A 26,525-nucleotide genomic window follows, 5' to 3' on the forward strand; every position below is an offset into this window, starting at 1 on the left:
CTGTTGGATTTTTTATAATATTTTTTTTGAGACATCCGAACTAACAAGGTCATAGGTCAGTACCCCACCTGTCACACTGATGAAATTACATATCACTGAGTCCTGAGTAAGGTTAGTCCTGCAGTTTGGGAACCACTTCCCTAAGCGAATGTAATTATAGACCATTTTTGAAGAAGCAGTTATGAAAGATGAATCTTTGGCTCATGCTGTACTTTGTTCTACTAGTCTACTATTTATCCCTACCTGGTATTCACTGAGGATTTACATGGTAATATGGTCAAATGGTAGTTACACATTAATGACCTATCGTGGTAGTAACATTTTGCGCTGTTGTCAGTTGCTGCTTTAATTCTATGGCTCTGTAATTTCTAAGTTGACTTTGTTAGGTGAAAGAGGAGACTTGGAGTGTTGATGTTAACACATGGTGGGCAGTCACATTGGGTCCTCTCTTCCAAAGGGCATGCTGTAAGGATCCTATTTTAGTCAGGGAACACGGTGTCTTCTCTGGTCAGACAGGGATCAAAGGCATACTGGTATCATCATCATCACCCACTTGGATTGGATCTGTCCTGTTTTTACACACACACACACACACACACACACACACACTTATTTTACTATCCTTGTTGGGACCAAACAATTGATTTCCATTCAAAATCGTATTTTTGATAACCTTAATTCTTAACCCTAATTGTAAACTTAACCCCCTAAGCCTAAAATTTCCACACTTGTCCAAATGTTCCTTGTTTTACTGTCCTTGTGAGGATTTCTGGTCCCCACAAGGATGGGAAAACCAAACACACACACACACACACACACACGTTTGAAAGTTTAGCAGAGACTTTACTTGGCTCCCAGTATTTCAGATTGACAGAAGATTGAGTTAACTTTGGAAATGTTTTCATCGCACAACCAGTTTCATAAAAAAACACGTCACATTTATCTGTGAGAAACGCGTGCTTCATGCCCCATGATCCTCAAATGACAGACACAGGGAATAAGCTGCCGTTTTAGGATGTGCCCTGGTCTGGCTCACATGACTGACTGAAAGGACTTGTGTTGTCACGGTGACATGACTGGGTGTTTGGTCACAGTAGATCATTATAGGATGTTAGTCTCTCTTTCGTCAGAGGTCAGCTGTGGTCTGGTTGCCAAGGTCAGGAGTGGGGAGGAACACGGTGAAAGTCTTCTCTTATCTGGCCTGGTGGAATTCCTCTCTGTAGAGTAACAGGACAGTCATTGGAATTAGCCTGGTAGAACACTGAGGAGGTGAATCCATCTCCAATAGGCCCTTGACTCCACTAGGAGTTAAAAGGAGGAAGTCCCAGCAGTTACTCATGTACAGGGCATGACCACCTGCATGGCTACAGAGTGAATGTTCTGAGTCTGGTGACAGTAATGTTACTGTAGTACTGCAGCTTAGGAGATGTTTTCCAGCTGAGTTTTCCAGCTGAGTTGTGCTGAGAGGTGGTTCCACTACAGGGTGAATCCCTGCTCAGAGACAGATGGACGTCATGCCTCTGGTCTCTGGTCAGGGGGTTCCAGACAGATCAGCTGCTCACCTCTGGACAACGGACAACGGTGTGTGAACTGACCTACATTCATACATACAGCACACACAATCCTCGACCCAGATACACACACACACACACCAATCACACATACCAATCACACATACCAATCACACATACAGCACACACACACACACACACACACACACACACACACACACACACACACACACACACACACACACACACACACACACACACACACACACACACACACCAATCACACATACAGCACACACAATCCTCGACCCAGATACACACCACACAATCATCGACCCAGATACACACCCACGCACACCGGTGGCATGTATTGCACACATGCGCGGCATACCAATGTCACGTGCACACCCACTAGACGCTCTCTGTCCTGCTGCTCTCTGTCCTGCTGCTCTCTGTCCTCTACCCAGGCTGCTGCTGGAACTGGGCTTCTTCTGTGTGACAGAGACAGACTAAAATACAGCAGGGTGTAGAGCTGTTACTGAGCCAGTCAACCTCCTCTTTCTACAGGATCACCTGTCTCTCTGTCTCTATTACTGAGCCAGTCACAGGATCACCTGTCTCTATTACTGAGCCAGTCAACCTCCTCTTTCTACAGGATCACCTGTCTCTCTGTCTCTGTTACTGAGCCAGTAAACCTCCTCTTTCTAGAAGGATCACCTGTCTCTATTACTGAGCCAGTCAACCTCCTCTTTCTACAGGATCACCTGTCTCTCTGTCTCTATTACTGAGCCAGTCAACCTCCTCTATCTACAGGATCACCTGTCTCTATCACTGAGCCGGTCAACCTCCTCTTTCTACAGGATCACCTGTCTCTCTGTCTCTATTACTGAACCAGTCAACCTCCTCTTTCTACAGGATCACCTGCCTCTCTGTCTCTGTTACTGAGCCAGTAAACCTCCTCTTTCTACAGGATCACCTGTCTCTATTACTGAACCAGTCAACCTCCTCTTTCTACAGGATCACCTGTCTCTATCACTGAGCCAGTCAACCTTCTCTTTCTACATGATCACCTGTCTCTCTGTCTCTATTACTGAGCCAGTCAACCTCCTCTTTCTACAGGATCACCTGTCTCCCTGTCTCTATTACTGAGCCAGTCAACCTCCTCTTTCTACAGGATCACCTGTCTCTCTGTCTCTGTTACTGAGCCAGTCAACCTCCTCTTTCTACAGGATCACCTGTCTCCCTGTCTCTGTTACTGAGCCAGTCAACCTCCTCTTTCTACAGGATCACCTGTCTCTATTACTGAGCCAGTCAACCTCCTCTTTCTACAGGATCACCTGTCTCTCTGTCTCTATCACTGAGCCAGTCAACCTCCTCTTTCTACATGATCACCTGTCTCTCTGTCTCTATTACTGAGCCAGTCAACCTCCTCTTTCTACATGATCACCTGTCTCTCTCTCCATCTCTCTCTCTCTCTCTGTCTCTGTGTCAATAAATGAATGCAGTGGTAGCTAGAAGGGCCATCTGCCGCACTGATTTAAAGCCTGCTGCCTCCCATCCTCTCTCCCCCCGTCCCCTCTCCCCCCTCCCCCCTCTCCTCTGTCATCCCTCCATCCACTGCTCTACAGCACTGATCCAGTGTATTAAAGCAACGTGAGGCTGCCCTGACCACCCACAGGGTCGTGGACTCATTACACAGACGGCATCTTTAACAGGAGCTACAGACTGGAGACATGGGTGATATGTGTACAGTACTACAGTCCTGCATCCTGCCCACACACTACTGCAGTAGGGAAGACCAGCATCAACCCTCTTAAGATATTTCATATTTTATGACTTTGAGGGCTGTTAGGTTCGTACTTCCTTGGTTGACCACAACCTGAACACTGCAGCATGTCACTGTAGTGGACTGTATGGGAGAAAGACAGGGCTTTTCTATGGCTAGTTGGAGAGGTTTTCTCTAGTCAGTCTGAAGGAGTTGTAGATGTATTGCTGTAAAGACTGCAGCCTGTCGTGTAGTCGAAGAGGCTCAACAGAACTTCATCTGAGCGTTCAGACTCTCTGTGAAAGTGAAGTCGGAGGGAAGCATTTAACAATGCCCCCTCCTCTCTGCCCTCAGCCCTCCTCTCTGCCCTCAGCCCTCCTCTCTGCCCTCAGCCCTCCTCTCTGCCCTCAGCCCTCCTCTCTGCCCTCAGCCCTCCTCTCTGCCCTCAGCCCTCCTCTCTGCCCTCAGCCCTCCTCTCTGCCCTCAGCCCTCCTCTCTGCCCTCAGCCCTCCTCTCTGCTCTCTGCCCTCAGCCCTCCTCTCTGCCCTCAGCCCTCCTCTCTGCCCTCAGCCCTCCTCTCTGCTCTCTGCTCTCTGCCCTCAGCCCTCCTCTCTGCTCTCTGCCCTCAGCCCTCCTCTCTGCCCTCAGCCCTCCTCTCTGCTCTCTGCCCTCCTCTCTGCCCTCAGCCCTCCTCTCTGCTCTCAGCCCTCCTCTCTGCTCTCTGCCCTCCTCTCTGCCCTCCTTTCAGCCCAGACTCCCAACCCAGTCTCAGGATCTGTCCCAAGTAGCAACCTAGACATTCCCTTTATAGTGCACTACTTTTGACCAGATCCCCATTGGCCCTGGTCAAAATAAGTGCCCCATAAAGGGAATAGGGTGCCATTTTGGACACAGCCTCAGTGTCTTGTCCTGACTTGAGCTGAACGGTGAACCTGACACTGATTCAGACAGAGGATAATTACTGGTAATTAAATTGTTGACATGGAGAGGAAGATAAATCATTACGGGGACTTTGAAATGGGAATTTTAAATTAAACTGGTGAACGGCACACTAAACAAATGTACTGTGTGATTCCACTTGCTACAATAGAATGAAAAGTCCCATGTACTGGTCACCTTGTCGTCGTGGTCACCTTGTCGTCGTGGTCACCTTGTCGTCGTGGTCACCTTGTCGTCGTGGTCACGTGTTCAGCACTTTAATATAATCAGCTCTGGTTCTCTTGACTGTGGCACATCAGAATGTTCTCCCATCCAGGCCCAACACTGCTTATCAGTCATCAGAGCCAGCAGCGGGTTGCAGCAGGATGCTACTGTGTGGGTACTGCTTGCTGCATGCTGGCTCAGTACAGGCTCTGAGATACTATCTGTTTCCAGTGTGCTGAGGTGTGTTGTGCAGCAGTGTCTGTTTCCAGTGTGCTGAGCTGTGTAGTGCAGAGCGTGTCTGTTTCCAGTGTGCTGAGCTGTGTAGTGCAGAGCGTGTCTGTTTCCAGTGTGCTGAGCTGTGTAGTGCAGAGCGTGTCTGTTTCCAGTGTGCTGAGCTGTGTAGTGCAGAGCGTGTCTGTTTCCAGTGTGCTGAGCTGTGTAGTGCAGAGCGTGTCTGTTTCCAGTGTGCTGAGCTGTGTAGTGCAGAGCATGTGTGCTGGGCTGCGTAGTGCAGAGTGTGTCTGTTTCCAGTGTGCTGAGCTGTGTAGTGCAGAGCGTGTCTGTTTCCAGTGTGCTGGGCTGTGTAGTGCAGAGCGTGTCTGTTTCCAGTGTGCTGGGCTGTGTAGTGCAGAGTGTGTCTGTTTCCAGTGTGCTGAGCTGTGTAGTGCAGTGTCTGTTTCCAGTGTGCTGAGCTGTGTAGTGCAGAGTGTGTCTGTTTCCAGTGTGCTGAGCTGTGTAGTGCAGAGCGTGTCTGTTTCCAGTGTGCTGAGCTGTGTAGTAGTGCAGAGTGTCTGTTTCCAGTGTGCTGGGCTGTGTAGTGCAGAGCGTTCTGTGTTTCCAGTGTGCTGAGCTGTGTAGTAGTGCAGAGCGTGTCTGTTTCCAGTGTGCTGAGCTGTGTAGTAGTGCAGAGCGTGTCTGTTTCCAGTGTGCTGAGCTGTGTAGTAGTGCAGAGCGTGTCTGTTTCCAGTGTGCTGAGCTGTGTAGTAGTGCAGAGCGTGTCTGTTTCCAGTGTGCTGGGCTGTGTAGTGCAGAGCGTGTCTGTTTCCAGTGTGCTGAGCTGTGTAGTGCAGAGCGTGTCTGTTTCCAGTGTGCTGAGCTGTGTAGTAGTGCAGAGCGTGTCTGTTTCCAGTGTGCTGAGCTGTGTAGTAGTGCAGAGCGTGTCTGTTTCCAGTGTGCTGAGCTGTGTAGTGCAGAGCGTGTCTGTTTCCAGTGTGCTGAGCTGTGTAGTGCAGAGCGTGTCTGTTTCCAGTGTGCTGAGCTGTGTAGTGCAGAGCGTGTCTGTTTCCAGTGTGCTGAGCTGTGTAGTGCAGAGCGTGTCTGTTTCCAGTGTGCTGAGCTGTGTAGTAGTGCAGAGCGTGTCTGTTTCCAGTGTGCTGAGCTGTGTAGTGCAGAGCGTGTCTGTTTCCAGTGTGCTGGGCTGTGTAGTGCAGAGTGTGTCTGTTTCCAGTGTGCTGAGCTGTGTAGTGCAGTGTCTGTTTCCAGTGTGCTGAGCTATGTAGTGCAGAGTGTGTCTGTTTCCAGTCTGTTCTTCTCGGGGCCCGTGTCTGTGTGACAGCAGGACAATGGGCTGAGCAGGGAGCAGGCAGGCAGGGCTCTAACCCCAGAGAGACTGCATCACCGCTGGGTTCACACTCACCACCCACACCCTGCCTCTGTCTGCATTCCTCTCCTCCGCTGGCACAGACCATACTGGTACGAAACCAATAAGTAGCCTACTGATGTTGCTGCACTCGTTCATTGTCTTACATCAGATTCCTCCACTGATCTGTCTCGTATCTCGCAAAGGATAATGGGATGGATCAGAAGTAGTCCGGCTACGATGGGCTGCCGTAACATTAGAAAATATTCCCTAGGCGACATCGTCTGCTGAACCCCATTCCTGCCTCCAAACTGTCTGAATGAATCTTAGATAAAACAGTAAATATTTGTTATTTTTTTTTAAATGTTGTGAGTAAGTCTTAGTAGCCACATTTGACATCTAGCTAATGATTATTGTGCTTCAATGAGCAGTATTTCTGAAGTTTGACTATGGGCACGAAAACTAGCATAAAACAGTCGAGCCAGTCACTAAAATGATCTTTGACTGAAACTATGCTTCTAACCAACCAGCTGTCTACTTAGTGCTGCACACAATGTTGAAATCTTCCAACAAAAGCTAGCTAGCAAGCTACTGTAGCAAGTAATGCTAATGCTAACGTTATTATGAGTTTTCATGAAAGTAGCTGTTCTTCTGCCACGAGCCATTGCAGTCGTCTCCCGAGTCATCTGCTGTGCTCAGCTGACCTGAAATGACCACCACGGTGAAACATGCTGATCTATGGACTGATGTTTGATAAGTCAGTTCCTCTTCGTTGTGGGGCTCCCTGTCTACAACGCCAGGGTCATTTAAACAGGCTAAGCAAGCTTTTTATGTCAGTGAAGGAAGAGCTAGCTGACTAGCTAGCTATAACAGTTAGCTACACAGCTGATCAATGTGTGCAGGAGATAGCCACCGGTTTGTTTTAAACTATTAAATCACTGTTAACGTTTGTTATAATTTAGCTACTGAGTTTTTCTGCCTATTTCATGTAGAGTCAAATGAGAGCGCAGTGAGTTTCAAATGTTTTATGTTTTCATTTTTTGAATGGTGGTTGCTCTACATTCCAATTTGAATGAGTTCCACGTCCTACAAGACAGAACTGTTGAGGGACGAGAGTCGCGGAGGAGTGACGCTGTCTGACGTGAGAAAATAGCACTCGTTATGTCTTAGGGGTCTTAGGCCAAGCTACGTGGTCTGTAACCTGACTTTTAAGATGTGCATCTGTGAGAAATCAGCATATGAGGACTGTGTTGTATGTACATGTCCCCAGGAGATGGCAAACTTACCTTCGGTCCAGGACCAGCTCAGCCTCTTCGGTCCAGGGACAGCTCAGCCCCTTCGGTCCAGGGACAGCTCAGCCCCTTCGGTCCAGGGACAGCTCAGCCCCTTCGGTCCAGGGACAGCTCAGCCCCTTGGGTCCAGGGACAGCTCAGCGCCTTCGGTCCAGGGACAGCTCAGCGCCTTCGGTCCAGGGACAGCTCAGCCCCTTCGGTCCAGGGACAGCTCAGCCCCTTCGGTCCAGGGACAGCTCAGCCCCTTCGGTCCAGGGACAGCTCAGCGCCTTCGGTCCAGGGACAGCTCAGCGCCTTCGGTCCAGGGACAGCTCAGCGCCTTCGGTCCAGGGACAGCTCAGCCCCTTCGGTCCAGGGACAGCTCAGCCCCTTCGGTCCAGGGACAGCTCAGCCCCTTCGGTCCAGGGACAGCTCAGCCCCTTCGGTCCAGGGACAGCTCAGCCCCTTCGGTCCAGGGACAGCTCAGCCCCTTGGGTCCAGGGACAGCTCAGCCCCTTGGGTCCAGGGCCAGCTCAGCCCCTTGGGTCCAGGACCAGCTCAGCCCCTTCGGTCCAGGGACAGCTCAGCCCCTTGGGTCCAGGGCCAGCTCAGCCCCTTGGGTCCAGGACCAGCTCAGCCCCTTGGGTCCAGGGACAGCTCAGCCCCTTGGTCGGCCAGTCCAAGCAGATTAGTCTTTTGTTCAAAGTGGTGACCCAAAATAAATGTATACACAAAAAACTACAGAGGCCTGTCTAAAGAGGCGGGCCTGTCTAAAGAAATGAACAAAGACTGTGAGAGGCTTCTGGCCTCTCAGAATCAACTTGATCACTCGTACCTGAGGAATTATCAAGGCTGCTTGGCAGAACCCAGCAGTGACCCGGTTGGTGCTGCCACCTGGGGTTGGAGTGTGGAAGTGTGCCATGGTAGTGTGTTTGTCTATGTCCTAACACTAACCTTCGCCCACATCATAACAATACACACGCACGCACACGACAGCGTACACACACACACACACACACACACACTGCATACTTTAAATGGCTGAACTGTAGAACAATAGCAGCCCTGCCTGGATGGATCCACATTGTGGGTTGTTTTGGTTCAGTTGCCCCACACAATCACTGCATTCCTGGTTGATAGACTCACAGAGGGCTGGTGAGTTGATCTTTGTGGCTTAACACCATGTGCAAACGAGTCAATGGGTGGATGAATAAACATAACCAAGAGTCACTGAACATGTTGTTGTTTGGTTCGATTATATTTCAATTACAGTGAGCTGATATTTAGATCGTTGTGAATCAGCACCATGGCAACAAGCGTTCTGAATCCACATAATCAAACCCCTTTAATCCTGATCATCCCCTTTTAGGGCACAAGGTGCCAAAACATAATCAGACTGTTTGGTTATGGACCAGATTATGGTTGAATCATTATGAACGTTTTGGATTGCTGATATGTGTGTGTGGTAACTATGTTTTAGACTGGGCAACTGGACTGTCACTACCAACGTAAGGAGAACACTTCCTCCTGGGATTAAAAAAACTATATTTCCTTAGTTCTCATTTAATGACGCCAGACAGGACAATCCATCACTATAAACCACAGGATGAAAAACACTTCATACAGTCACAACAGCAGCTTCATAGCATCACAATGTGCATCCATAACCAAACCAGGAAGTAGATCAGACCGGCTGGATTTCTGGATTTTGAAAGTTATTTATCTTAACTTGTTTGCTGACATGCAAAACATTTTGGGACTATATCAACAATGGACTAATGAAACAAATACCAAAATATAGTTTTTGGGTGGAGTGTTCCTTTTAAATCCTGAGTCCTAACCCCTTGGCACAGTTATGCAGGCTTTATGGCTTAGTTACACAAGTGACAGTCAGATTTTGATTCCTGGATGGCTTTAGTCGTATAGTCAGTCAGAGTTGGTTTTATGTCTTTTAAGGGGCATTCAGAGCCCCCCCCCCCCCCCCCCCCCCGTACTGAGCGTCAGCCAAGTGAGTGTTGGCACAATGACGCCCAAGCTGAGAGAGGGAGAGTGTGTGTGTGTGTGTCCAACCCTAAGAGACTTAGCTGATTACTGGCATTGGAGACACCGTCAGAGGTGTTCTGTCTGAGAGGAATAATTGAAGAGTTACAGGATTTGGAACTGAACTACCTCCTATTCTACATTTACCAGGATTTACAGTCAGTAACTATAGTTACCAGGATTTACAGTCAGTAACTATAGTTACCAGGATTTACAGTCAGTAACTATAGTTACCAGGATTTACAGTCAGTTATATGGAACAGTAACTGAATGATCCTAAACAATGGTTTTGTTCTGTGTTTCTCCCTGACAGTGACCAACAAGCACCACTTTGTGGATGGAGGGCTGCTGTACCAGTTCAGACTGAACTTCAGAAGGAGACGGCGTCTGATGGAGCTGCTGAACGAGCGCTGTCGTACCATCCCAGAGAGCCATGACAGCCCATTCTGTCTCCGCAAACAGAACCCAGACGGAGGCAACACCAGCTTCCTGTCTGGTAAACCTCAATGTCTAGCAATCACATGTCTTTATAAAGCCATTTTTACATCAGGAGTTGTTGTACCCACACTATCTACTGTCAGACTGGGGCTGAATCCCACTATAACCCTTAGTCCCTACTCCCTACTCACTATCTACTGTCAGACTGGGGCTGAATCCCACTATAACCCTTAGCCCCTACTCCCTACTCACTATCTACTGTCAAACTGGGGCTGAATCCCACTATAACCCTTAGTCCCTACTCCCTACTCACTATCTACTGTCAGACTGGGGCTGAATCCCACTATAACCCTTAGCCCCTACTCCCTACTCACTATCTACAGTCAGACTGGGGCTGAATCCCACTATAACCCTTAGCCCCTACTCCCTACTCACTATCTACTGTCAGACTGGGGCTGAATCCCACTATAACCCTTAGTCCCTACTCCCTACTCACTATCTACTGTCAGACTGGGGCTGAATCCCACTATAACCCTTAGCCCCTACTCCCTACTCACTATCTACTGTCAGACTGGGGCTGAATCCCACTATAACCCTTAGCCCCTACTCCCTACTCACTATCTACAGTCAGACTGGGGCTGAATCCCACTATAACCCTTAGCCCCTACTCCCTACTCACTATCTACTGTCAGACTGGGGCTGAATCCCACTATAACCCTTAGCCCCTACTCCCTACTCTCTATCTACTGTCAGACTGGGGCTGAATCCCACTATAACCCTTAGCCCCTACTCCCTACTCACTATCTACTGTCAGACTGGGGCTGAATCCCACTATAACCCTTAGCCCCTACTCCCTACTCACTATCTACAGTCACACTGGGGCTGAATCCCACTATAACCCTTAGCCCCTACTCCCTACTCACTATCTACTGTCAGACTGGGGCTGAATCCCACTATAACCCTTAGTCCCTACTCCCTACTCACTATCTACTGTCAGACTGGGGCTGAATCCCACTATAACCCTTAGCCCCTACTCCCTACTCACTATCTACACTCAGACTGGGGCTGAATCCCACTATAACCCTTAGCCCCTACTCCCTACTCACTATCTACAGTCAGACTGGGGCTGAATCCCACTATAACCCTTAGCCCCTACTCCCTACTCACTATCTACTGTCAAACTGGGGCTGAATCCCACTATAACCCTTAGCCCCTACTCACTATCTACTGTCAGACTGGGGCTGAATCCCACTATATCCCTTAGCCCCTACTCCCTACTCACTATCTACTGTCAGACTGGGGCTGAATCCCACTATAACCCTTAGTCCCTACTCCCTACTCACTATCTACTGTCAGACTGGGGCTGAATCCCACTATAACCCTTAGCCCCTACTCCCTACTCACTATCTACTGTCAGACTGGGGCTGAATCCCACTATAACCCTTAGCCCCTACTCCCTACTCACTATCTACAGTCAGACTGGGGCTGAATCCCACTATAACCCTTAGCCCCTACTCCCTACTCACTATCTACTGTCAGACTGGGGCTGAATCCCACTATAACCCTTAGCCCCTACTCCCTACTCTCTATCTACTGTCAGACTGGGGCTGAATCCCACTATAACCCTTAGCCCCTACTCCCTACTCACTATCTACTGTCAGACTGGGGCTGAATCCCACTATAACCCTTAGCCCCTACTCCCTACTCACTATCTACAGTCACACTGGGGCTGAATCCCACTATAACCCTTAGCCCCTACTCCCTACTCACTATCTACTGTCAGACTGGGGCTGAATCCCACTATAACCCTTAGTCCCTACTCCCTACTCACTATCTACTGTCAGACTGGGGCTGAATCCCACTATAACCCTTAGCCCCTACTCCCTACTCACTATCTACACTCAGACTGGGGCTGAATCCCACTATAACCCTTAGCCCCTACTCCCTACTCACTATCTACAGTCAGACTGGGGCTGAATCCCACTATAACCCTTAGCCCCTACTCCCTACTCACTATCTACTGTCAAACTGGGGCTGAATCCCACTATAACCCTTAGCCCCTACTCCCTACTCACTATCTACTGTCAGACTGGGGCTGAATCCCACTATATCCCTTAGCCCCTACTCCCTACTCACTATCTACTGTCAGACTGGGGCTGAATCCCACTATAACCCTTAGTCCCTACTCCCTACTCACTATCTACTGTCAGACTGGGGCTGAATCCCACTATAACCCTTAGTCCCTACTCCCTACTCACTATCTACTGTCAAACTGGGGCTGAATCCCACTATAACCCTTAGCCCCTACTCCCTACTCACTATCTACTGTCAGACTGGGGCTGAATCCCACTATAACCCTTAGTCCCTACTCCCTACTCACTATCTACTGTCAGACTGGGGCTGAATCCCACTATAACCCTTAGCCCCTACTCCCTACTCACTATCTACAGTCACACTGGGGCTGAATCCCACTATAACCCTTAGCCCCTACTCACTATCTACTGTCAGACTGGGGCTGAATCCCACTATAACCCTTAGCCCCTACTCCCTACTCACTATCTACTGTCAGACTGGGGCTGAATCCCACTATAACCCTTAGCCCCTACTCCCTACTCACTATCTACAGTCACACTGGGGCTGAATCCCACTATAACCCTTAGCCCCTACTCCCTACTCACTATCTACTGTCAGACTGGGGCTGAATCCCACTATAACCCTTAGTCCCTACTCCCTACTCACTATCTACTGTCAGACTGGGGCTGAATCCCACTATAACCCTTAGTCCCTACTCCCTACTCACTATCTACTGTCACACTGGGGCTGAATCCCACTATAACCCTTAGCCCCTACTCCCTACTCACTATCTACAGTCACACTGGGGCTGAATCCCACTATAACCCTTAGCCCCTACTCCCTATCTACTGTCACACTGGGGCTGAATCCCACTATAACCCTTAGCCCCTACTCCCTACTCACTATCTACAGTCAGACTGGGGCTGAATCCCACTATAACCCTTAGCCCCTACTCCCTACTCACTATCTACAGTCAGACTGGGGCTGAATCCCACTATAACCCTTAGTCCCTACTCCCTACTCACTATCTACTGTCAGACTGGGGCTGAATCCCACTATAACCCTTAGTCCCTACTCCCTACTCACTATCTACTGTCAGACTGGGGCTGAATCCCACTATAACCCTTAGTCCCTACTCCCTACTCACTATCTACTGTCAGACTAGGGCTGAATCCCACTATAACCCTTAGCCCCTACTCCCTACTCACTATCTACTGTCACACTGGGGCTGAATCCCACTATAACCCTTAGCCCCTACTCCCTACTCACTATCTACAGTCACACTGGGGCTGAATCCCACTATAACCCTTTGCCCCTACTCACTATCTACTGTCAGACTGGGGCTGAATCCCACTATAACCCTTAGCCCCTACTCCCTACTCCCTATCTACTGTCAGACTGGGGCTGAATCCCACTATAACCCTTAGTCCCTACTCCCTATCTACAGTCAGACTGGGGCTGAATCCCACTATAACCCTTAGCCCCTACTCCCTACTCACTATCTACTGTCAAACTGGGGCTGAATCCCACTATAACCCTTAGTCCCTACTCCCTACTCTCTATCTACTGTCAGACTGGGGCTGAATCCCACTATAACCCTTAGCCCCTACTCCCTACTCACTATCTACTGTCAGACTGGGGCTGAATCCCACTATAACCCTTAGCCCCTACTCCCTACTCACTATCTACTGTCAGACTGGGGCTGAATCCCACTATAACCCTTAGCCCCTACTCCCTACTCACTATCTACACTCAGACTGGGGCTGAATCCCACTATAACCCTTAGCCCCTACTCCCTACTCACTATCTACAGTCAGACTGGGGCTGAATCCCACTATAACCCTTAGCCCCTACTCCCTACTCACTATCTACTGTCAGACTGGGGCTGAATCCCACTATAACCCTTAGCCCCTACTCCCTACTCACTATCTACACTCAGACTGGGGCTGAATCCCACTATAACCCTTAGCCCCTACTCCCTACTCACTATCTACAGTCAGACTGGGGCTGAATCCCACTATAACCCTTAGCCCCTACTCCCTACTCACTATCTACTGTCAAACTGGGGCTGAATCCCACTATAACCCTTAGCCCCTACTCCCTACTCACTATCTACTGTCAGACTGGGGCTGAATCCCACTATATCCCTTAGCCCCTACTCCCTACTCACTATCTACTGTCAGACTGGGGCTGAATCCCACTATAACCCTTAGTCCCTACTCCCTACTCACTATCTACTGTCAGACTGGGGCTGAATCCCACTATAACCCTTAGTCCCTACTCCCTACTCACTATCTACTGTCAAACTGGGGCTGAATCCCACTATAACCCTTAGCCCCTACTCCCTACTCACTATCTACTGTCAGACTGGGGCTGAATCCCACTATAACCCTTAGCCCCTACTCCCTACTCACTATCTACTGTCAGACTGGGGCTGAATCCCACTATAACCCTTAGCCCCTACTCCCTACTCACTATCTACTGTCAAACTGGGGCTGAATCCCACTATAACCCTTAGTCCCTACTCCCTACTCACTATCTACTGTCAGACTGGGGCTGAATCCCACTATATCCCTTAGCCCCTACTCCCTACTCACTATCTACTGTCAGACTGGGGCTGAATCCCACTATAACCCTTAGTCCCTACTCCCTACTCACTATCTACTGTCAGACTGGGGCTGAATCCCACTATAACCCTTAGCCCCTACTCCCTACTCACTATCTACAGTCACACTGGGGCTGAATCCCACTATAACCCTTAGTCCCTACTCCCTACTCACTATCTACAGTCAGACTGGGGCTGAATCCCACTATAACCCTTAGCCCCTACTCACTATCTACTGTCAGACTGGGGCTGAATCCCACTATAACCCTTAGCCCCTACTCCCTACTCACTATCTACTGTCAGACTGGGGCTGAATCCCACTATAACCCTTAGCCCCTACTCCCTACTCACTATCTACAGTCACACTGGGGCTGAATCCCACTATAACCCTTAGCCCCTACTCCCTACTCACTATCTACTGTCAGACTGGGGCTGAATCCCACTATAACCCTTAGCCCCTACTCCCTACTCACTATCTACTGTCAGACTGGGGCTGAATCCCACTATAACCCTTAGTCCCTACTCCCTACTCACTATCTACTGTCAGACTGGGGCTGAATCCCACTATAACCCTTAGCCCCTACTCCCTACTCACTATCTACTGTCAGACTGGGGCTGAATCCCACTATAACCCTTAGCCCCTACTCCCTACTCACTATCTACTGTCACACTGGGGCTGAATCCCACTATAACCCTTAGTCCCTACTCCCTACTCACTATCTACTGTCAGACTGGGGCTGAATCCCACTATAACCCTTAGTCCCTACTCCCTACTCACTATCTACAGTCAGACTGGGGCTGAATCCCACTATAACCCTTAGCCCCTACTCCCTACTCACTATCTACTGTCACACTGGGGCTGAATCCCACTATAACCCTTAGCCCCTACTCCCTACTCACTATCTACAGTCACACTGGGGCTGAATCCCACTATAACCCTTAGCCCCTACTCCCTATCTACTGTCACACTGGGGCTGAATCCCACTATAACCCTTAGCCCCTACTCCCTACTCACTATCTACAGTCAGACTGGGGCTGAATCCCACTATAACCCTTAGCCCCTACTCCCTACTCACTATCTACAGTCAGACTGGGGCTGAATCCCACTATAACCCTTAGTCCCTACTCCCTACTCACTATCTACTGTCAGACTGGGGCTGAATCCCACTATATCCCTTAGCCCCTACTCCCTACTCACTATCTACTGTCACACTGGGGCTGAATCCCACTATAACCCTTAGTCCCTACTCCCTACTCACTATCTACTGTCAGACTAGGGCTGAATCCCACTATAACCCTTAGCCCCTACTCCCTACTCACTATCTACTGTCACACTGGGGCTGAATCACACTATAACCCTTAGCCCCTACTCCCTACTCACTATCTACAGTCACACTGGGGCTGAATCCCACTATAACCCTTTGCCCCTACTCCCTACTCACTATCTACTGTCAGACTGGGGCTGAATCCCACTATAACCCTTAGTCCCTACTCCCTACTCACTATCTACTGTCAGACTGGGGCTGAATCCCACTATAACCCTTAGCCCCTACTCCCTACTCACTATCTACAGTCACACTGGGGCTGAATCCCACTATAACCCTTAGCCCCTACTCCCTACTCACTATCTACTGTCAGACTGGGGCTGAATCCCACTATAACCCTTAGCCCCTACTCCCTACTCACTATCTACTGTCAGACTGGGGCTGAATCCCACTATAACCCTTAGCCCCTACTCCCTACTCCCTATCTACTGTCAGACTGGGGCTGAATCCCACTATAACCCTTAGTCCCTACTCCCTATCTACAGTCAGACTGGGGCTGAATCCCACTATAACCCTTAGCCCCTACTCCCTACTCACTATCTACAGTCAGACTGGGGCTGAATCCCACTATAACCCTTAGTCCCTACTCCCTACTCTCTATCTACTGTCAGACTGGGGCTGAATCCCACTATAACCCTTAGCCCCTACTCCCTACTCACTATCTACTGTCAAACTGGGGCTGAATCCCACTATAACCCTTAGTCCCTACTCCCTACTCTCTATCTACTGTCAGACTGGGGCTGAATCCCACTATAACCCTTAGCCCCTACTCCCTACTCACTATCTACTGTCAGACTGGGGCTGAATCCCACTATAACCCTTAGTCCCTACTCCCTAGGCTCCTCTGTATATCTGAGAAGACCGTGAAGGTTTAACCAATATGATGATTGGTTCTCCTTGCCTTCTAAAAGCCTTGGTGGATGTTTGGCCATATTGCTTACAGACACCTATCCAATCATTGTGGATCTGAGGGAGGGCTGTAGAGTGTACAGTATGTGGATGAAGGCTGTCAGTAGGTTTGTGGACCTGAGGGAGGGCTGTAGAGTGTACAGTATGTGGATGAAGGCTGTCAGTAGGTTTGTGGACCTGAGGGAGTGCTGTAGAGTGTACAGTATGTGGATGAAGGCTGTCAGTAGGTTTGTGGACCTGAGGGAGTGCTGTAGAGTGTACAGTATGTGGATGAAGGCTGTCAGTAGGTTTGTGGACCTGAGGGAGGGCTGTAGAGTGTACAGTATGTGGATGAAGGCTGTCAGTAGGTGTGTGGATCTGAGGGAGTGCTGCAGAGTGTACAGTATGTGGATGAAGGCTGTCAGTAGGTTTGTGGACCTGAGGGAGGGCTGTAGAGTGTACAGTATGTGGATGAAGGCTGTCAGTAGGTTTGTGGACCTGAGGGAGGGCTGTAGAGTGTACAGTATGTGGATGAAGGCTGTCAGTAGGTCTGTGGACCTGAGGGAGGGCTGTAGAGTGTACAGTATGTGGATGAAGGCTGTCAGTAGGTTTGTGGACCTGAGGGAGGGCTGTAGAGTGTACAGTATGTGGATGAAGGCTGTCAGTAGGTTTGTGGACCTGAGGGAGTGCTGTAGAGTGTACAGTATGTGGATGAAGGCTGTCAGTAGGTTTTAAGCCACATAATGAGAAGCTAATGTCAGCTAAATGAACCACCTCGTCCGCTACATTCCTTTAACATTCAGCAGGAGCTGGCAGACAACACAATTATATCAAACGGTTTTCTGACTCCTAATAAATGATCTCCAAGGTTACAGAGGAAAGTGCAGTACCTGCCTGCCCCTACGCTCTAACCACTAGTCTACCTGCCGTCCCTACACTCTAACCACTAGTCTACCTGCCGTCCCTACACTCTAACCACTAGTCTACCTGCCGCCCCTACACTCTAACCACTAGTCTACCTGCCTGCCCTACACTCTAACCACTAGTCTACCTGCCGTCCCTACACTCTAACCACTAGGCTACCTGCCCGTCCCTACACTCTAACCACTAGTCTACCTGCCTGCCCCTACACTCTAACCACTAGTCTACCTGCCTGCCCCTACGCTCTAACCACTAGGCTACCTGCCGTCCCTACGCTCTAACCACTAGGCTACCTGCCCGTCCCTACACTCTAACCACTAGTCTACCTGCCGTCCCTACACTCTAACCACTAGGCTACCTGCCGCCCCTACACTCTAACCACTAGGCTACCTGCCGTCCCTACACTCTAACCACTAGTCTACCTGCCTGCCCCTACACTCTAACCACTAGACTACCTGCCGTCCCTACAGTCTAACCACTAGTCTACCTGCCTGCCCCTACACTCTAACCACTAGACTACCTGCCGTCCCTACAGTCTAACCACTAGTCTACCTGCCGTCCCTACACTCTAACCACTAGTCTACCTGACGCCCCTACACTCTAACCACTAGGCTACCTGCCGCCCCTACACTCTAACCACTAGTCTACCTGCAGCCCCTACACTCTAACCACTAGGCTACCTGCCGCCCCTACACTCTAACCACTAGTCTACCTGCCGCCCCTACACTCTAACCACTAGTCTACCTGACGCCCCTACACTCTAACCACTAGGTTACCTGCCTGCCCCTACGCTCTAACCACTAGTCTACCTGCCGCCCCTACACTCTAACCACTAGTCTACCTGCCTGCCCCTACACTCTAACCACTAGGCTACCTGCCATCCCTACACTCTAACCACTAGTCTACCTGCCTGTCCCTACACTCTAACCACTAGGCTACCTGTCGTCCCTACACTCTAACCACTAGTCTACCTGCCGTCCCTACACTCTAACCACTAGTCTACCTGCCTGTCCCTACACTCTAACCACTAGGCTACCTGCCGTCCCTACACTCTAACCACTAGTCTACCTGCCCCTACACTCTAACCACTAGGCTACCTGCAGCCCCTACACTCTAACCACTAGGCTACCTGCCGTCCCTACACTCTAACCACTAGTCTACCTGCCGTCCATATGATGCTATTAACACGGTCGGATTTTAAAGCTGCACGTCACTGTGTCACACTAATACATGGACAACAGGCTCTCTAGTTAAACAACTGTGGCTTTATAGAGGCTTCATAACATGTTCATAAGCACTACACATAGATGCAACTATGTTTTATCAGTCTTTCATTCTTTATGTTCAGCAGGATTCAGGGTTATCTACGTTCTGCAGGGTTCTCTACGTTCTGCAGGATATTGCAGAGCACTGATGCACATTCCACAATGACATGATTCTTTCGACTTTGCCCAAGCGCCTGCCACAGTCTAGAGGTGTCCTGCTTTATGGAGGCAGTAAAGAGTTTACCTGGAAAGAGTGCTTTCATTATAGACTGATTAGATACACCTACACATCCTTTCACAACTAACAACACAAACCTCTGATGACAGTAACACTGCTTTTACACAGTCCTTTTCCCTCTAGTGCACTACTATTGACTAGGACCCATAAGGCTCTGGTCCCAAGTAGTGCACTGTATAGAGAAAGGGTTCCATTTGGGACATATAATTAGTGTTCGCTCTGAAATGAAACAAACTTTGAATTTAAAAAAAGTCTCTCAGACCTTCAACATTTGTTTTGACGACATCAAGGGGGAAAAATGTGCCAATGAATAAAGGACGTCTCCTCTCTGTCTCCTCTGTCTCCCTCCTCTCTCTGTCTCCCTCCTCTCTGTCTCCCTCCTCTCTGTCTCCCTCCTCTGTCTGTCCTGTCTGTCTGTCTGTCTGTCTGTCTGTCTGTCTGTCTGTCTGTCTGTCTGTCTGTCTGTCTCTCAGTGAGTCCCACTAAAGAGATCAAGTTGATAGTGGGTATCCGTCGTAGCAGCATGAGCAGCAGCTGTGGCAGCAGTGGTTACTATAGCAGCAGTCCCACCCTCGGTAGCAGCCCCCCGGTGCTCTGTAACCCAAAGTCAGGTAAGAGGCTCTCTGTTCTCCCTGAGTGACCTTACACACACACACACACACACCACAGTCAGGTAAGAGGCTCTCCGTTCTCCCTGAGTGACCTTACACACACCACAGTCAGGTAAGAGGCTCTCCGTTCTCCCTGAGTGACCTTAACACACACACACACACACACACACCACAGTCAGGTAAGAGTGTGAATAGGAGCCCTGTGCACAGCAGTGTGTCTTCAATGTGCTGGTACTCTCTCCTCCCCAAGACTGATGGTCTGAACTACTGACTATCCAGAACACATGGAAAAACACTTAGAGGGTTTTGGATCCTCACTTTAGGTAACAGTATCATGCAGATAGAACCAGGCTCTTCTGGACTGCTGTCTGTACCAGTGACTAGTGCCTACAGCTACATGACATCTTGAGTCTTGGAAGAATCACACCACATGTGGTTCAGCCACGGTGCAGTGTAAGATGATCTCATGGCTGTATTATCTGAAGTGTACAATCTGTTTAACCCTTTAGTTTTCTATCCTGTGGGTCAGACTTCTAAACCCTTTTCCGTTCTGCTGTCTTTTAGCCTAAAGATATCCAGGCTCTAGTCTTGTATAGAAGGCTGTGTTTCAGATATCCAGGCTCTAGTCTTGTATAGAAGGCTGTGTTTCAGATATCCAGGCTCTAGTCTTGTATAGAAGGCTGTGTTTCAGATATCCAGGCTCTAGACTTGTATAGAAGGCTGTGTTTCAGATATCTAGGCTCTAGACTTGTATAGAAGGCTGTGTTTCAGATATCCAGGCTCTAGACTTGTATAGGAGGCTGTGTTTCAGATATCCAGGCTCTAGACTTGGGTAGGAGACTGTGTTTCAGATATCCAGGCTCTAGACTTGGGTAGGAGACTGTAGGGGGCAGTATTTTCACGGCCGGATGAAAAACGTACCCAAATTAAACTGGTTACTACTCGGGCCCAGAAACTAGAATATGCATATTATTAGTAGATTTTGATAGAAAACACTCTGAATTTTCTAAAACTATTTGAATGATGTCTGTGAGTATAACAGACCTCATATGGCAGGCAAAAACCTGAGAAAAATCCAACCAGGAAGTGGGAGATCTGAGAATTGTAGTTCTTTTGAATCCCTATCGAAACTACAGTGTCTGGGGTCACGTTGCACTTCCTAAGGCTTCCATTGGCTGTCAACAGCCTTCAGAAAGTTTTTTTTCATCATTCTCCTGTTACTGGGCAGAAAATAGTAGCTCAGTCAATGAGTGGACTGCCTGAGGACAAAGGGCTTGGTGATGTGCGATCCAGCGAGCGCGCCGTTCCTTTTTCTCCTGGAATGAATACGCTATTTTCCGGTTGGAATATTATCGCATTTCTACGTTAAAAATACCCTAAAGATTGATTGTAAACAACGACTGACATGTTTCTACTAACGGTAATGCAACATTTGGACTTTTCGTGTCTCGAATTACGCTCGCGCATTATGCCTTTGGATAGTGACCTGAACGCACGAACAAAACGGAGGTATTTGGACATAAATATGGATTATTTCGAACAAAAATAACATTTCTTGTGGAAGTAGCAGGCCTGGGAGTGCATTCTGACGAAGATCAGCAAAGGTAAGAGAATATTTATAATACTAATTCTGAGTTCAGTTGACCCCAGAACTTGGCGGGTGTCTGAATAGCTGGCTTTGATGGCGAGCTATGTACTCAGAATATTGAAAAATGTGCTTTCTCCGTAAAGCTATTTTAAAATCTGACACAGTGGTTGCATCAAGGAGTAGTGCATCTATAATTCTTTAAATTATTGTTATGTATTTTGTCAACGTTTATGATGAGTATTTCTGTAAATTGATGTGCTCATTCACCGGAAGTTTTTGGTGGGAATACATTTTCTGAACATCACACGCCAATGTAAAATGCTGTTTTTGGATATAAATATGAACTTTATCGAACAAAACATACATGTATTGTGTAACATGATGTCCTAGGAGTGTCATCTGATGAAGATCGTCAAAGGTTAGTGCTTCATTTAGCTGTGTTTTGGGTTTTTGTGACACATTTCCTTGCTTGGAAAATGTCGGTGTGGTTATTTTTGTCTATGTACTCTCCTAACATAATCTAATGTTTTGCTTTCGCTGTAAAGCATTTTTGAAATTGGACAATGTGGGTACATTAAGGAGAAGTGTATCTTTAAAATGGTGTAAAATAGTCGTATGTTTGAGAATTTGAAATTATTTGATGTTTTGTATTTCGCGCCCTGCAGTTCGATTGGATGTTGGCTAAGCTGGTTCTGCTAGCGGAACGTCTGTCCTCAACAGCTGTGTGTAGCTGTGTGTAGCTGTGTGTAGCTGTGTGTAGCTGTGTGTTAATGCTGTCTTCGGGACATTGTGTTCTCCTATTTCTCTGAATGAGAGAGAAGGGTGTTGAAAGTTGTGAGTCTGTGGGTGACAGGGTTTGAGGCCAGGGTTAGATCAGGGGAAAGTTGTGGGTGACAGGGTTTGAGGCCAGGGTTAGATCAGGGGAAAGTTGTGGGTGACAGGGTTTGAGGCCAGGGTTAGATCAGGGGAAAGTTGTGGGTGACAGGGTTTGAGGCCAGGGTTAGATCAGGGGAAAGTTGTGGGTGACAGGGTTTGAGGCCAGGGTTAGATCAGGGGAAAGTTGTGGGTGACAGGGTTTGAGGCCAGGGTTAGATCAGGGGAAAGTTGTGGGTGACAGGGTTTGAGGCCAGGGTTAGATCAGGGGAAAGTTGTGGGTGACAGGGTTTGAGGCCAGGGTTAGGTCAGGGGAAAGTTGTGGGTGACAGGGTTTGAGGCCAGGGTTAGATCAGGGGAAAGTTGTGGGTGACAGGGTTTGAGGCCAGGGTTAGATCAGGGGAAAGTTGTGGGTGACAGGGTTTGAGGCCAGGGTTAGGTCAGGGGAAAGTTGTGGGTGACAGGGTTTGAGGCCAGGGTTAGATCAGGGGAAAGTTGTGGGTGACAGGGTTTGAGGCCAGGGTTAGATCAGGGGAAAGTTGTGGGTGACAGGGTTTGAGGCCAGGGTTAGATCAGGGGAAAGTTGTGGGTGACAGGGTTTGAGGCCAGGGTTAGATCAGGGGAAAGTTGTGTGTGACAGGGTTTGAGGCCAGGGTTAGATCAGGGGAAAGTTGTGGGTGACAGGGTTTGAGGCCAGGGTTAGATCAGGGGAAAGTTGTGGGTGACAGGGTTTGAGGCCAGGGTTAGATCAGGGGAAAGTTGTGGGTGACAGGGTTTGAGGCCAGGGTTAGATCAGGGGAAAGTTGTGGGTGACAGGGTTTGAGGCCAGGGTTAGGTCAGGGGAAAGTTGTGGGTGACAGGGTTTGAGGCCAGGGTTAGATCAGGGGAAAGTTGTGGGTGACAGGGTTTGAGGCCAGGGTTAGATCAGGGGAAAGTTGTGGGTGACAGGGTTTGAGGCCAGGGTTAGATCAGGGGAAAGTTGTGGGTGACAGGGTTTGAGGCCAGGGTTAGATCAGGGGAAAGTTGTGGGTGACAGGGTTTGAGGCCAGGGTTAGATCAGGGGAAAGTTGTGGGTGACAGGGTTTGAGGCCAGGGTTAGGTCAGGGGAAAGTTGTGGGTGACAGGGTTTGAGGCCAGGGTTAGGTCAGGGGAAAGTTGTGGGTGACAGGGTTTGAGGCCAGGGTTAGATCAGGGGAAAGTTGTGGGTGACAGGGTTTGAGGCCAGGGTTAGATCAGGGGAAAGTTGTGGGTGACAGGGTTTGAGGCCAGGGTTAGATCAGGGGAAAGTTGTGGGTGACAGGGTTTGAGGCCAGGGTTAGATCAGGGGAAAGTTGTGGGTGACAGGGTTTGAGGCCAGGGTTAGATCAGGGGAAAGTTGTGGGTGACAGGGTTTGAGGCCAGGGTTAGATCAGGGGAAAGTTGTGGGTGACAGGGTTTGAGGCCAGGGTTAGATCAGGGGAAAGTTGTGGGTGACAGGGTTTGAGGCCAGGGTTAGATCAGGGGAAAGTTGTGGGTGACAGGGTTTGAGGCCAGGGTTAGATCAGGGGAAAGTTGTGGGTGACAGGGTTTGAGGCCAGGGTTAGGTCAGGGGAAAGTTGTGGGTGACAGGGTTTGAGGCCAGGGTTAGGTCAGGGGAAAGTTGTGGGTGACAGGGTTTGAGGCCAGGGTTAGATCAGGGGAAAGTTGTGGGTGACAGGGTTTGAGGCCAGGGTTAGATCAGGGGAAAGTTGTGGGTGACAGGGTTTGAGGCCAGGGTTAGGTCAGGGGAAAGTTGTGGGTGACAGGGTTTGAGGCCAGGGTTAGATCAGGGGAAAGTTGTGGGTGACAGGGTTTGAGGCCAGGGTTAGATCAGGGAAAAGTTGTGTGTTTTTGTCTGTGACCGTAAACGTTTCATTAGCTAGTGTGCGAGCGTGCATGGATATTTCAGGTTAGCCACGGGGGAGTCCTGCTATTTCCTCCTGTTGAACTCTCTCCTGACCTCCCCTCACCTACAACATGAGCTGAGAAATGGAAAGTGTGTGTCTACAGTATGAACCATATGACCCAATAAGGGTTGTTCTAGCAAGAGCTGGAACAGGGGGAGTAGCCCTTAGTTGGCAGTCACACACACACACACACATATACAGACACTCACTCACTGTGGGGCAGCTGGGGACTTACACCAGCAGGCCTGCCTGAGGTGCTGCACTCCCCACTGAGACAGAGGGGGACTGTTTATACCGTCGCACAGCACCAGGACAGAGGGGGACTGTTAATACCGTCACACATCACCGGGACAGAGATGGACTGTTTATACCGTCGCACATCACCGGGACAGAGATGGACTGTTTATACCGTCGCACATCACCGGGACAGAGATGGACTGTTTATACCGTCGCACATCACCGGGACAGAGATGGACTGTTAATACTGTCACACATCACCGGGACAGAGGGGGACTATTAATACCGTCGCACATCACCGGGACAGAGATGGACTGTTAATACCGTCACACATCACCGGGACAGAGATGGACTGTTAATACCGTCGCACAGCACCGGGACGGAGATGGACTGTTAATACCGTCGCACATCACCGGGATGGAGATGGACTGTTAATACCGTCGCACATCACCGGGACAGAGATGGACTGTTAATACCGTCGCACATCACCGGGACAGAGATGGACTGTTAATACCGTCGCACATCACCGGGACAGAGATGGACTGTTAATACCGTCGCACATCACCGGGACGGAGATGGACTGTTAATACCGTCGCACATCACCGGGACGGAGATGGACTGTTAATACCGTCGCACATCACCGGGACGGAGATGGACTGTTAATACCGTCGCACAGCACCGGGACGGAGATGGACTGTTTATACTGTCACACACAACCCCCCACCCACTATGACAAATCCCAGCAGTCAGCACCATGACAACGGAGAGGGGGGGTCTCTGCCGTGGCCCCAACAGAGCGGGGGGGTCTCTGCCGTGGCCCCAACAGAGCGGGGGGTCTCTGCCGTGGCCCCAACGGAGCGGGGGGTCTCTGCCGTGGCCCCAACAGAGCGGGGGGTCTCTGCCGTGGCCCCAACTGGTTGGAACAGCTGGAATAAAAATACCTTGTCACTGCCTTACACCGGGACACAGGCTTTGACCCAGAACAATACACTGTTCATTCACAACATGGACGTTTTTAATCATATCTGATTACTCTTTTACAACCAAGTCACACTGGCACATGGAGGTTGGCATGTATATTTAGACTAGCTACCAAAAACCTTACTAAAGTGATTACATAAACTAAATCACATCTGCTTTAGTTTAACTCTGATCCTCTCAACTCCTCAGCCTTCTTGGTGAATTACTAACTTTTCACAATGCAGAGAAAAAGGTTGAGGCCGGTGTTCTCTCTCTCTCTCTCTCTCTCTCTCTCTCTCTCTCTCTCTGTTGTCCATTTTTAAAGGAGTTTTAAACAGTCAGCAGCCGTATGGAGGAGAGGAGCTGGAAGGCCAGAGAGAGGCTGTATACAATTGTTCTGGAATACACAGGAAGTCTTTGAATCAGATTCTTGGAAAAGATGGGAAGTGGTTTTTCTCAGTAAGTCCCAAACACTGGAAGGTGAGGGTGAGCCATGCAGGCAGCTGCTCTCAACTTCCTGCCCCAAGAAGTCTGACAAGAACTGCTATTTTTCCTCTACAGCTATAGATGAGCCTTGGTGATTTAAATAGACGTTGAGGAAATGTATGTGATTAAAGTGTGATTGACAACACTTGACAAAACAAACATACTTTTTGGGGGGGAAATGTACGTACTGTGATATGTGGTTGTCTCACCTAGCTATCTGAAGATGACTGCACTAACTGTACGTCGATCTGGATAAGAGTGTCTGCTAAAGGACTCAATGTCATGTAAATGAGTGTTGAGAGGGATCGCGTCTGTTTGGCGAGAGGGATCGCGTCTGTTTGGCGAGAGGGATCGCGTCTGTTTGGCGAGAGGGATCGCGTAACGTCTGATTGGTGAGAGTCGTGAGAGGCTTAAGCCTGTAGATTACATTAGTGGTCCCAGATCACTCATCATGGCCTCATTGACTTGAGTCGGGAGGTCGTTCTTGTAATTGTATTTCTATGGCTATGGCCTCCCTGAACACAGCTCTTCTCTTCCTGTATTCCAGCTGTGGGGTGGAAGAGAATCTACACCACTGCAGTGTCCAGGGGTTACCTGAGGTCAATGTTAGTGAGTCAATCTCTAGGAAGAGAGTAACCCTTTCATACTGACTCCGTGCTGCTACCACCAAAACAAAGAATTGTGGGTGGGCAAGAGAAGTGGTTTGAGTTTGAAGGACAGACGTCGGTTATAAGGGTTGAAAGAGTTCATCTATACTCAGTGAACAGTAGCTAGCTACAGTGA

The 26,525-nt window shown here is 49.2% G+C and overlaps 1 protein-coding gene across 7 annotated transcripts in view; it reads left to right on the forward strand.

Moving 5' to 3' along the window:
* Positions 1–26,525, forward strand: part of LOC115190905 (DEP domain-containing mTOR-interacting protein) — a 60,884-nt gene that overhangs the window by 18,899 nt on the left and 15,460 nt on the right. For all 7 annotated transcript variants that reach the window (XR_003877469.1, XM_029748939.1, XM_029748937.1 and 4 more), the window contains 2 exons: positions 9,623–9,805; positions 19,536–19,673. Coding sequence is in view for 6 of the 7 variants with exons in the window: in XM_029748939.1 (XP_029604799.1) it covers positions 9,623–9,805; positions 19,536–19,673 (321 nt within the window). In the remaining variant the exon portion in view is untranslated. The remainder of the gene's footprint in view (positions 1–9,622; positions 9,806–19,535; positions 19,674–26,525) is intronic.

The sequence above is a fragment of the Salmo trutta genome, unplaced genomic scaffold, assembly GCF_901001165.1.
Source record: "Salmo trutta unplaced genomic scaffold, fSalTru1.1, whole genome shotgun sequence".
NCBI lineage: Eukaryota > Metazoa > Chordata > Actinopteri > Salmoniformes > Salmonidae > Salmo > Salmo trutta.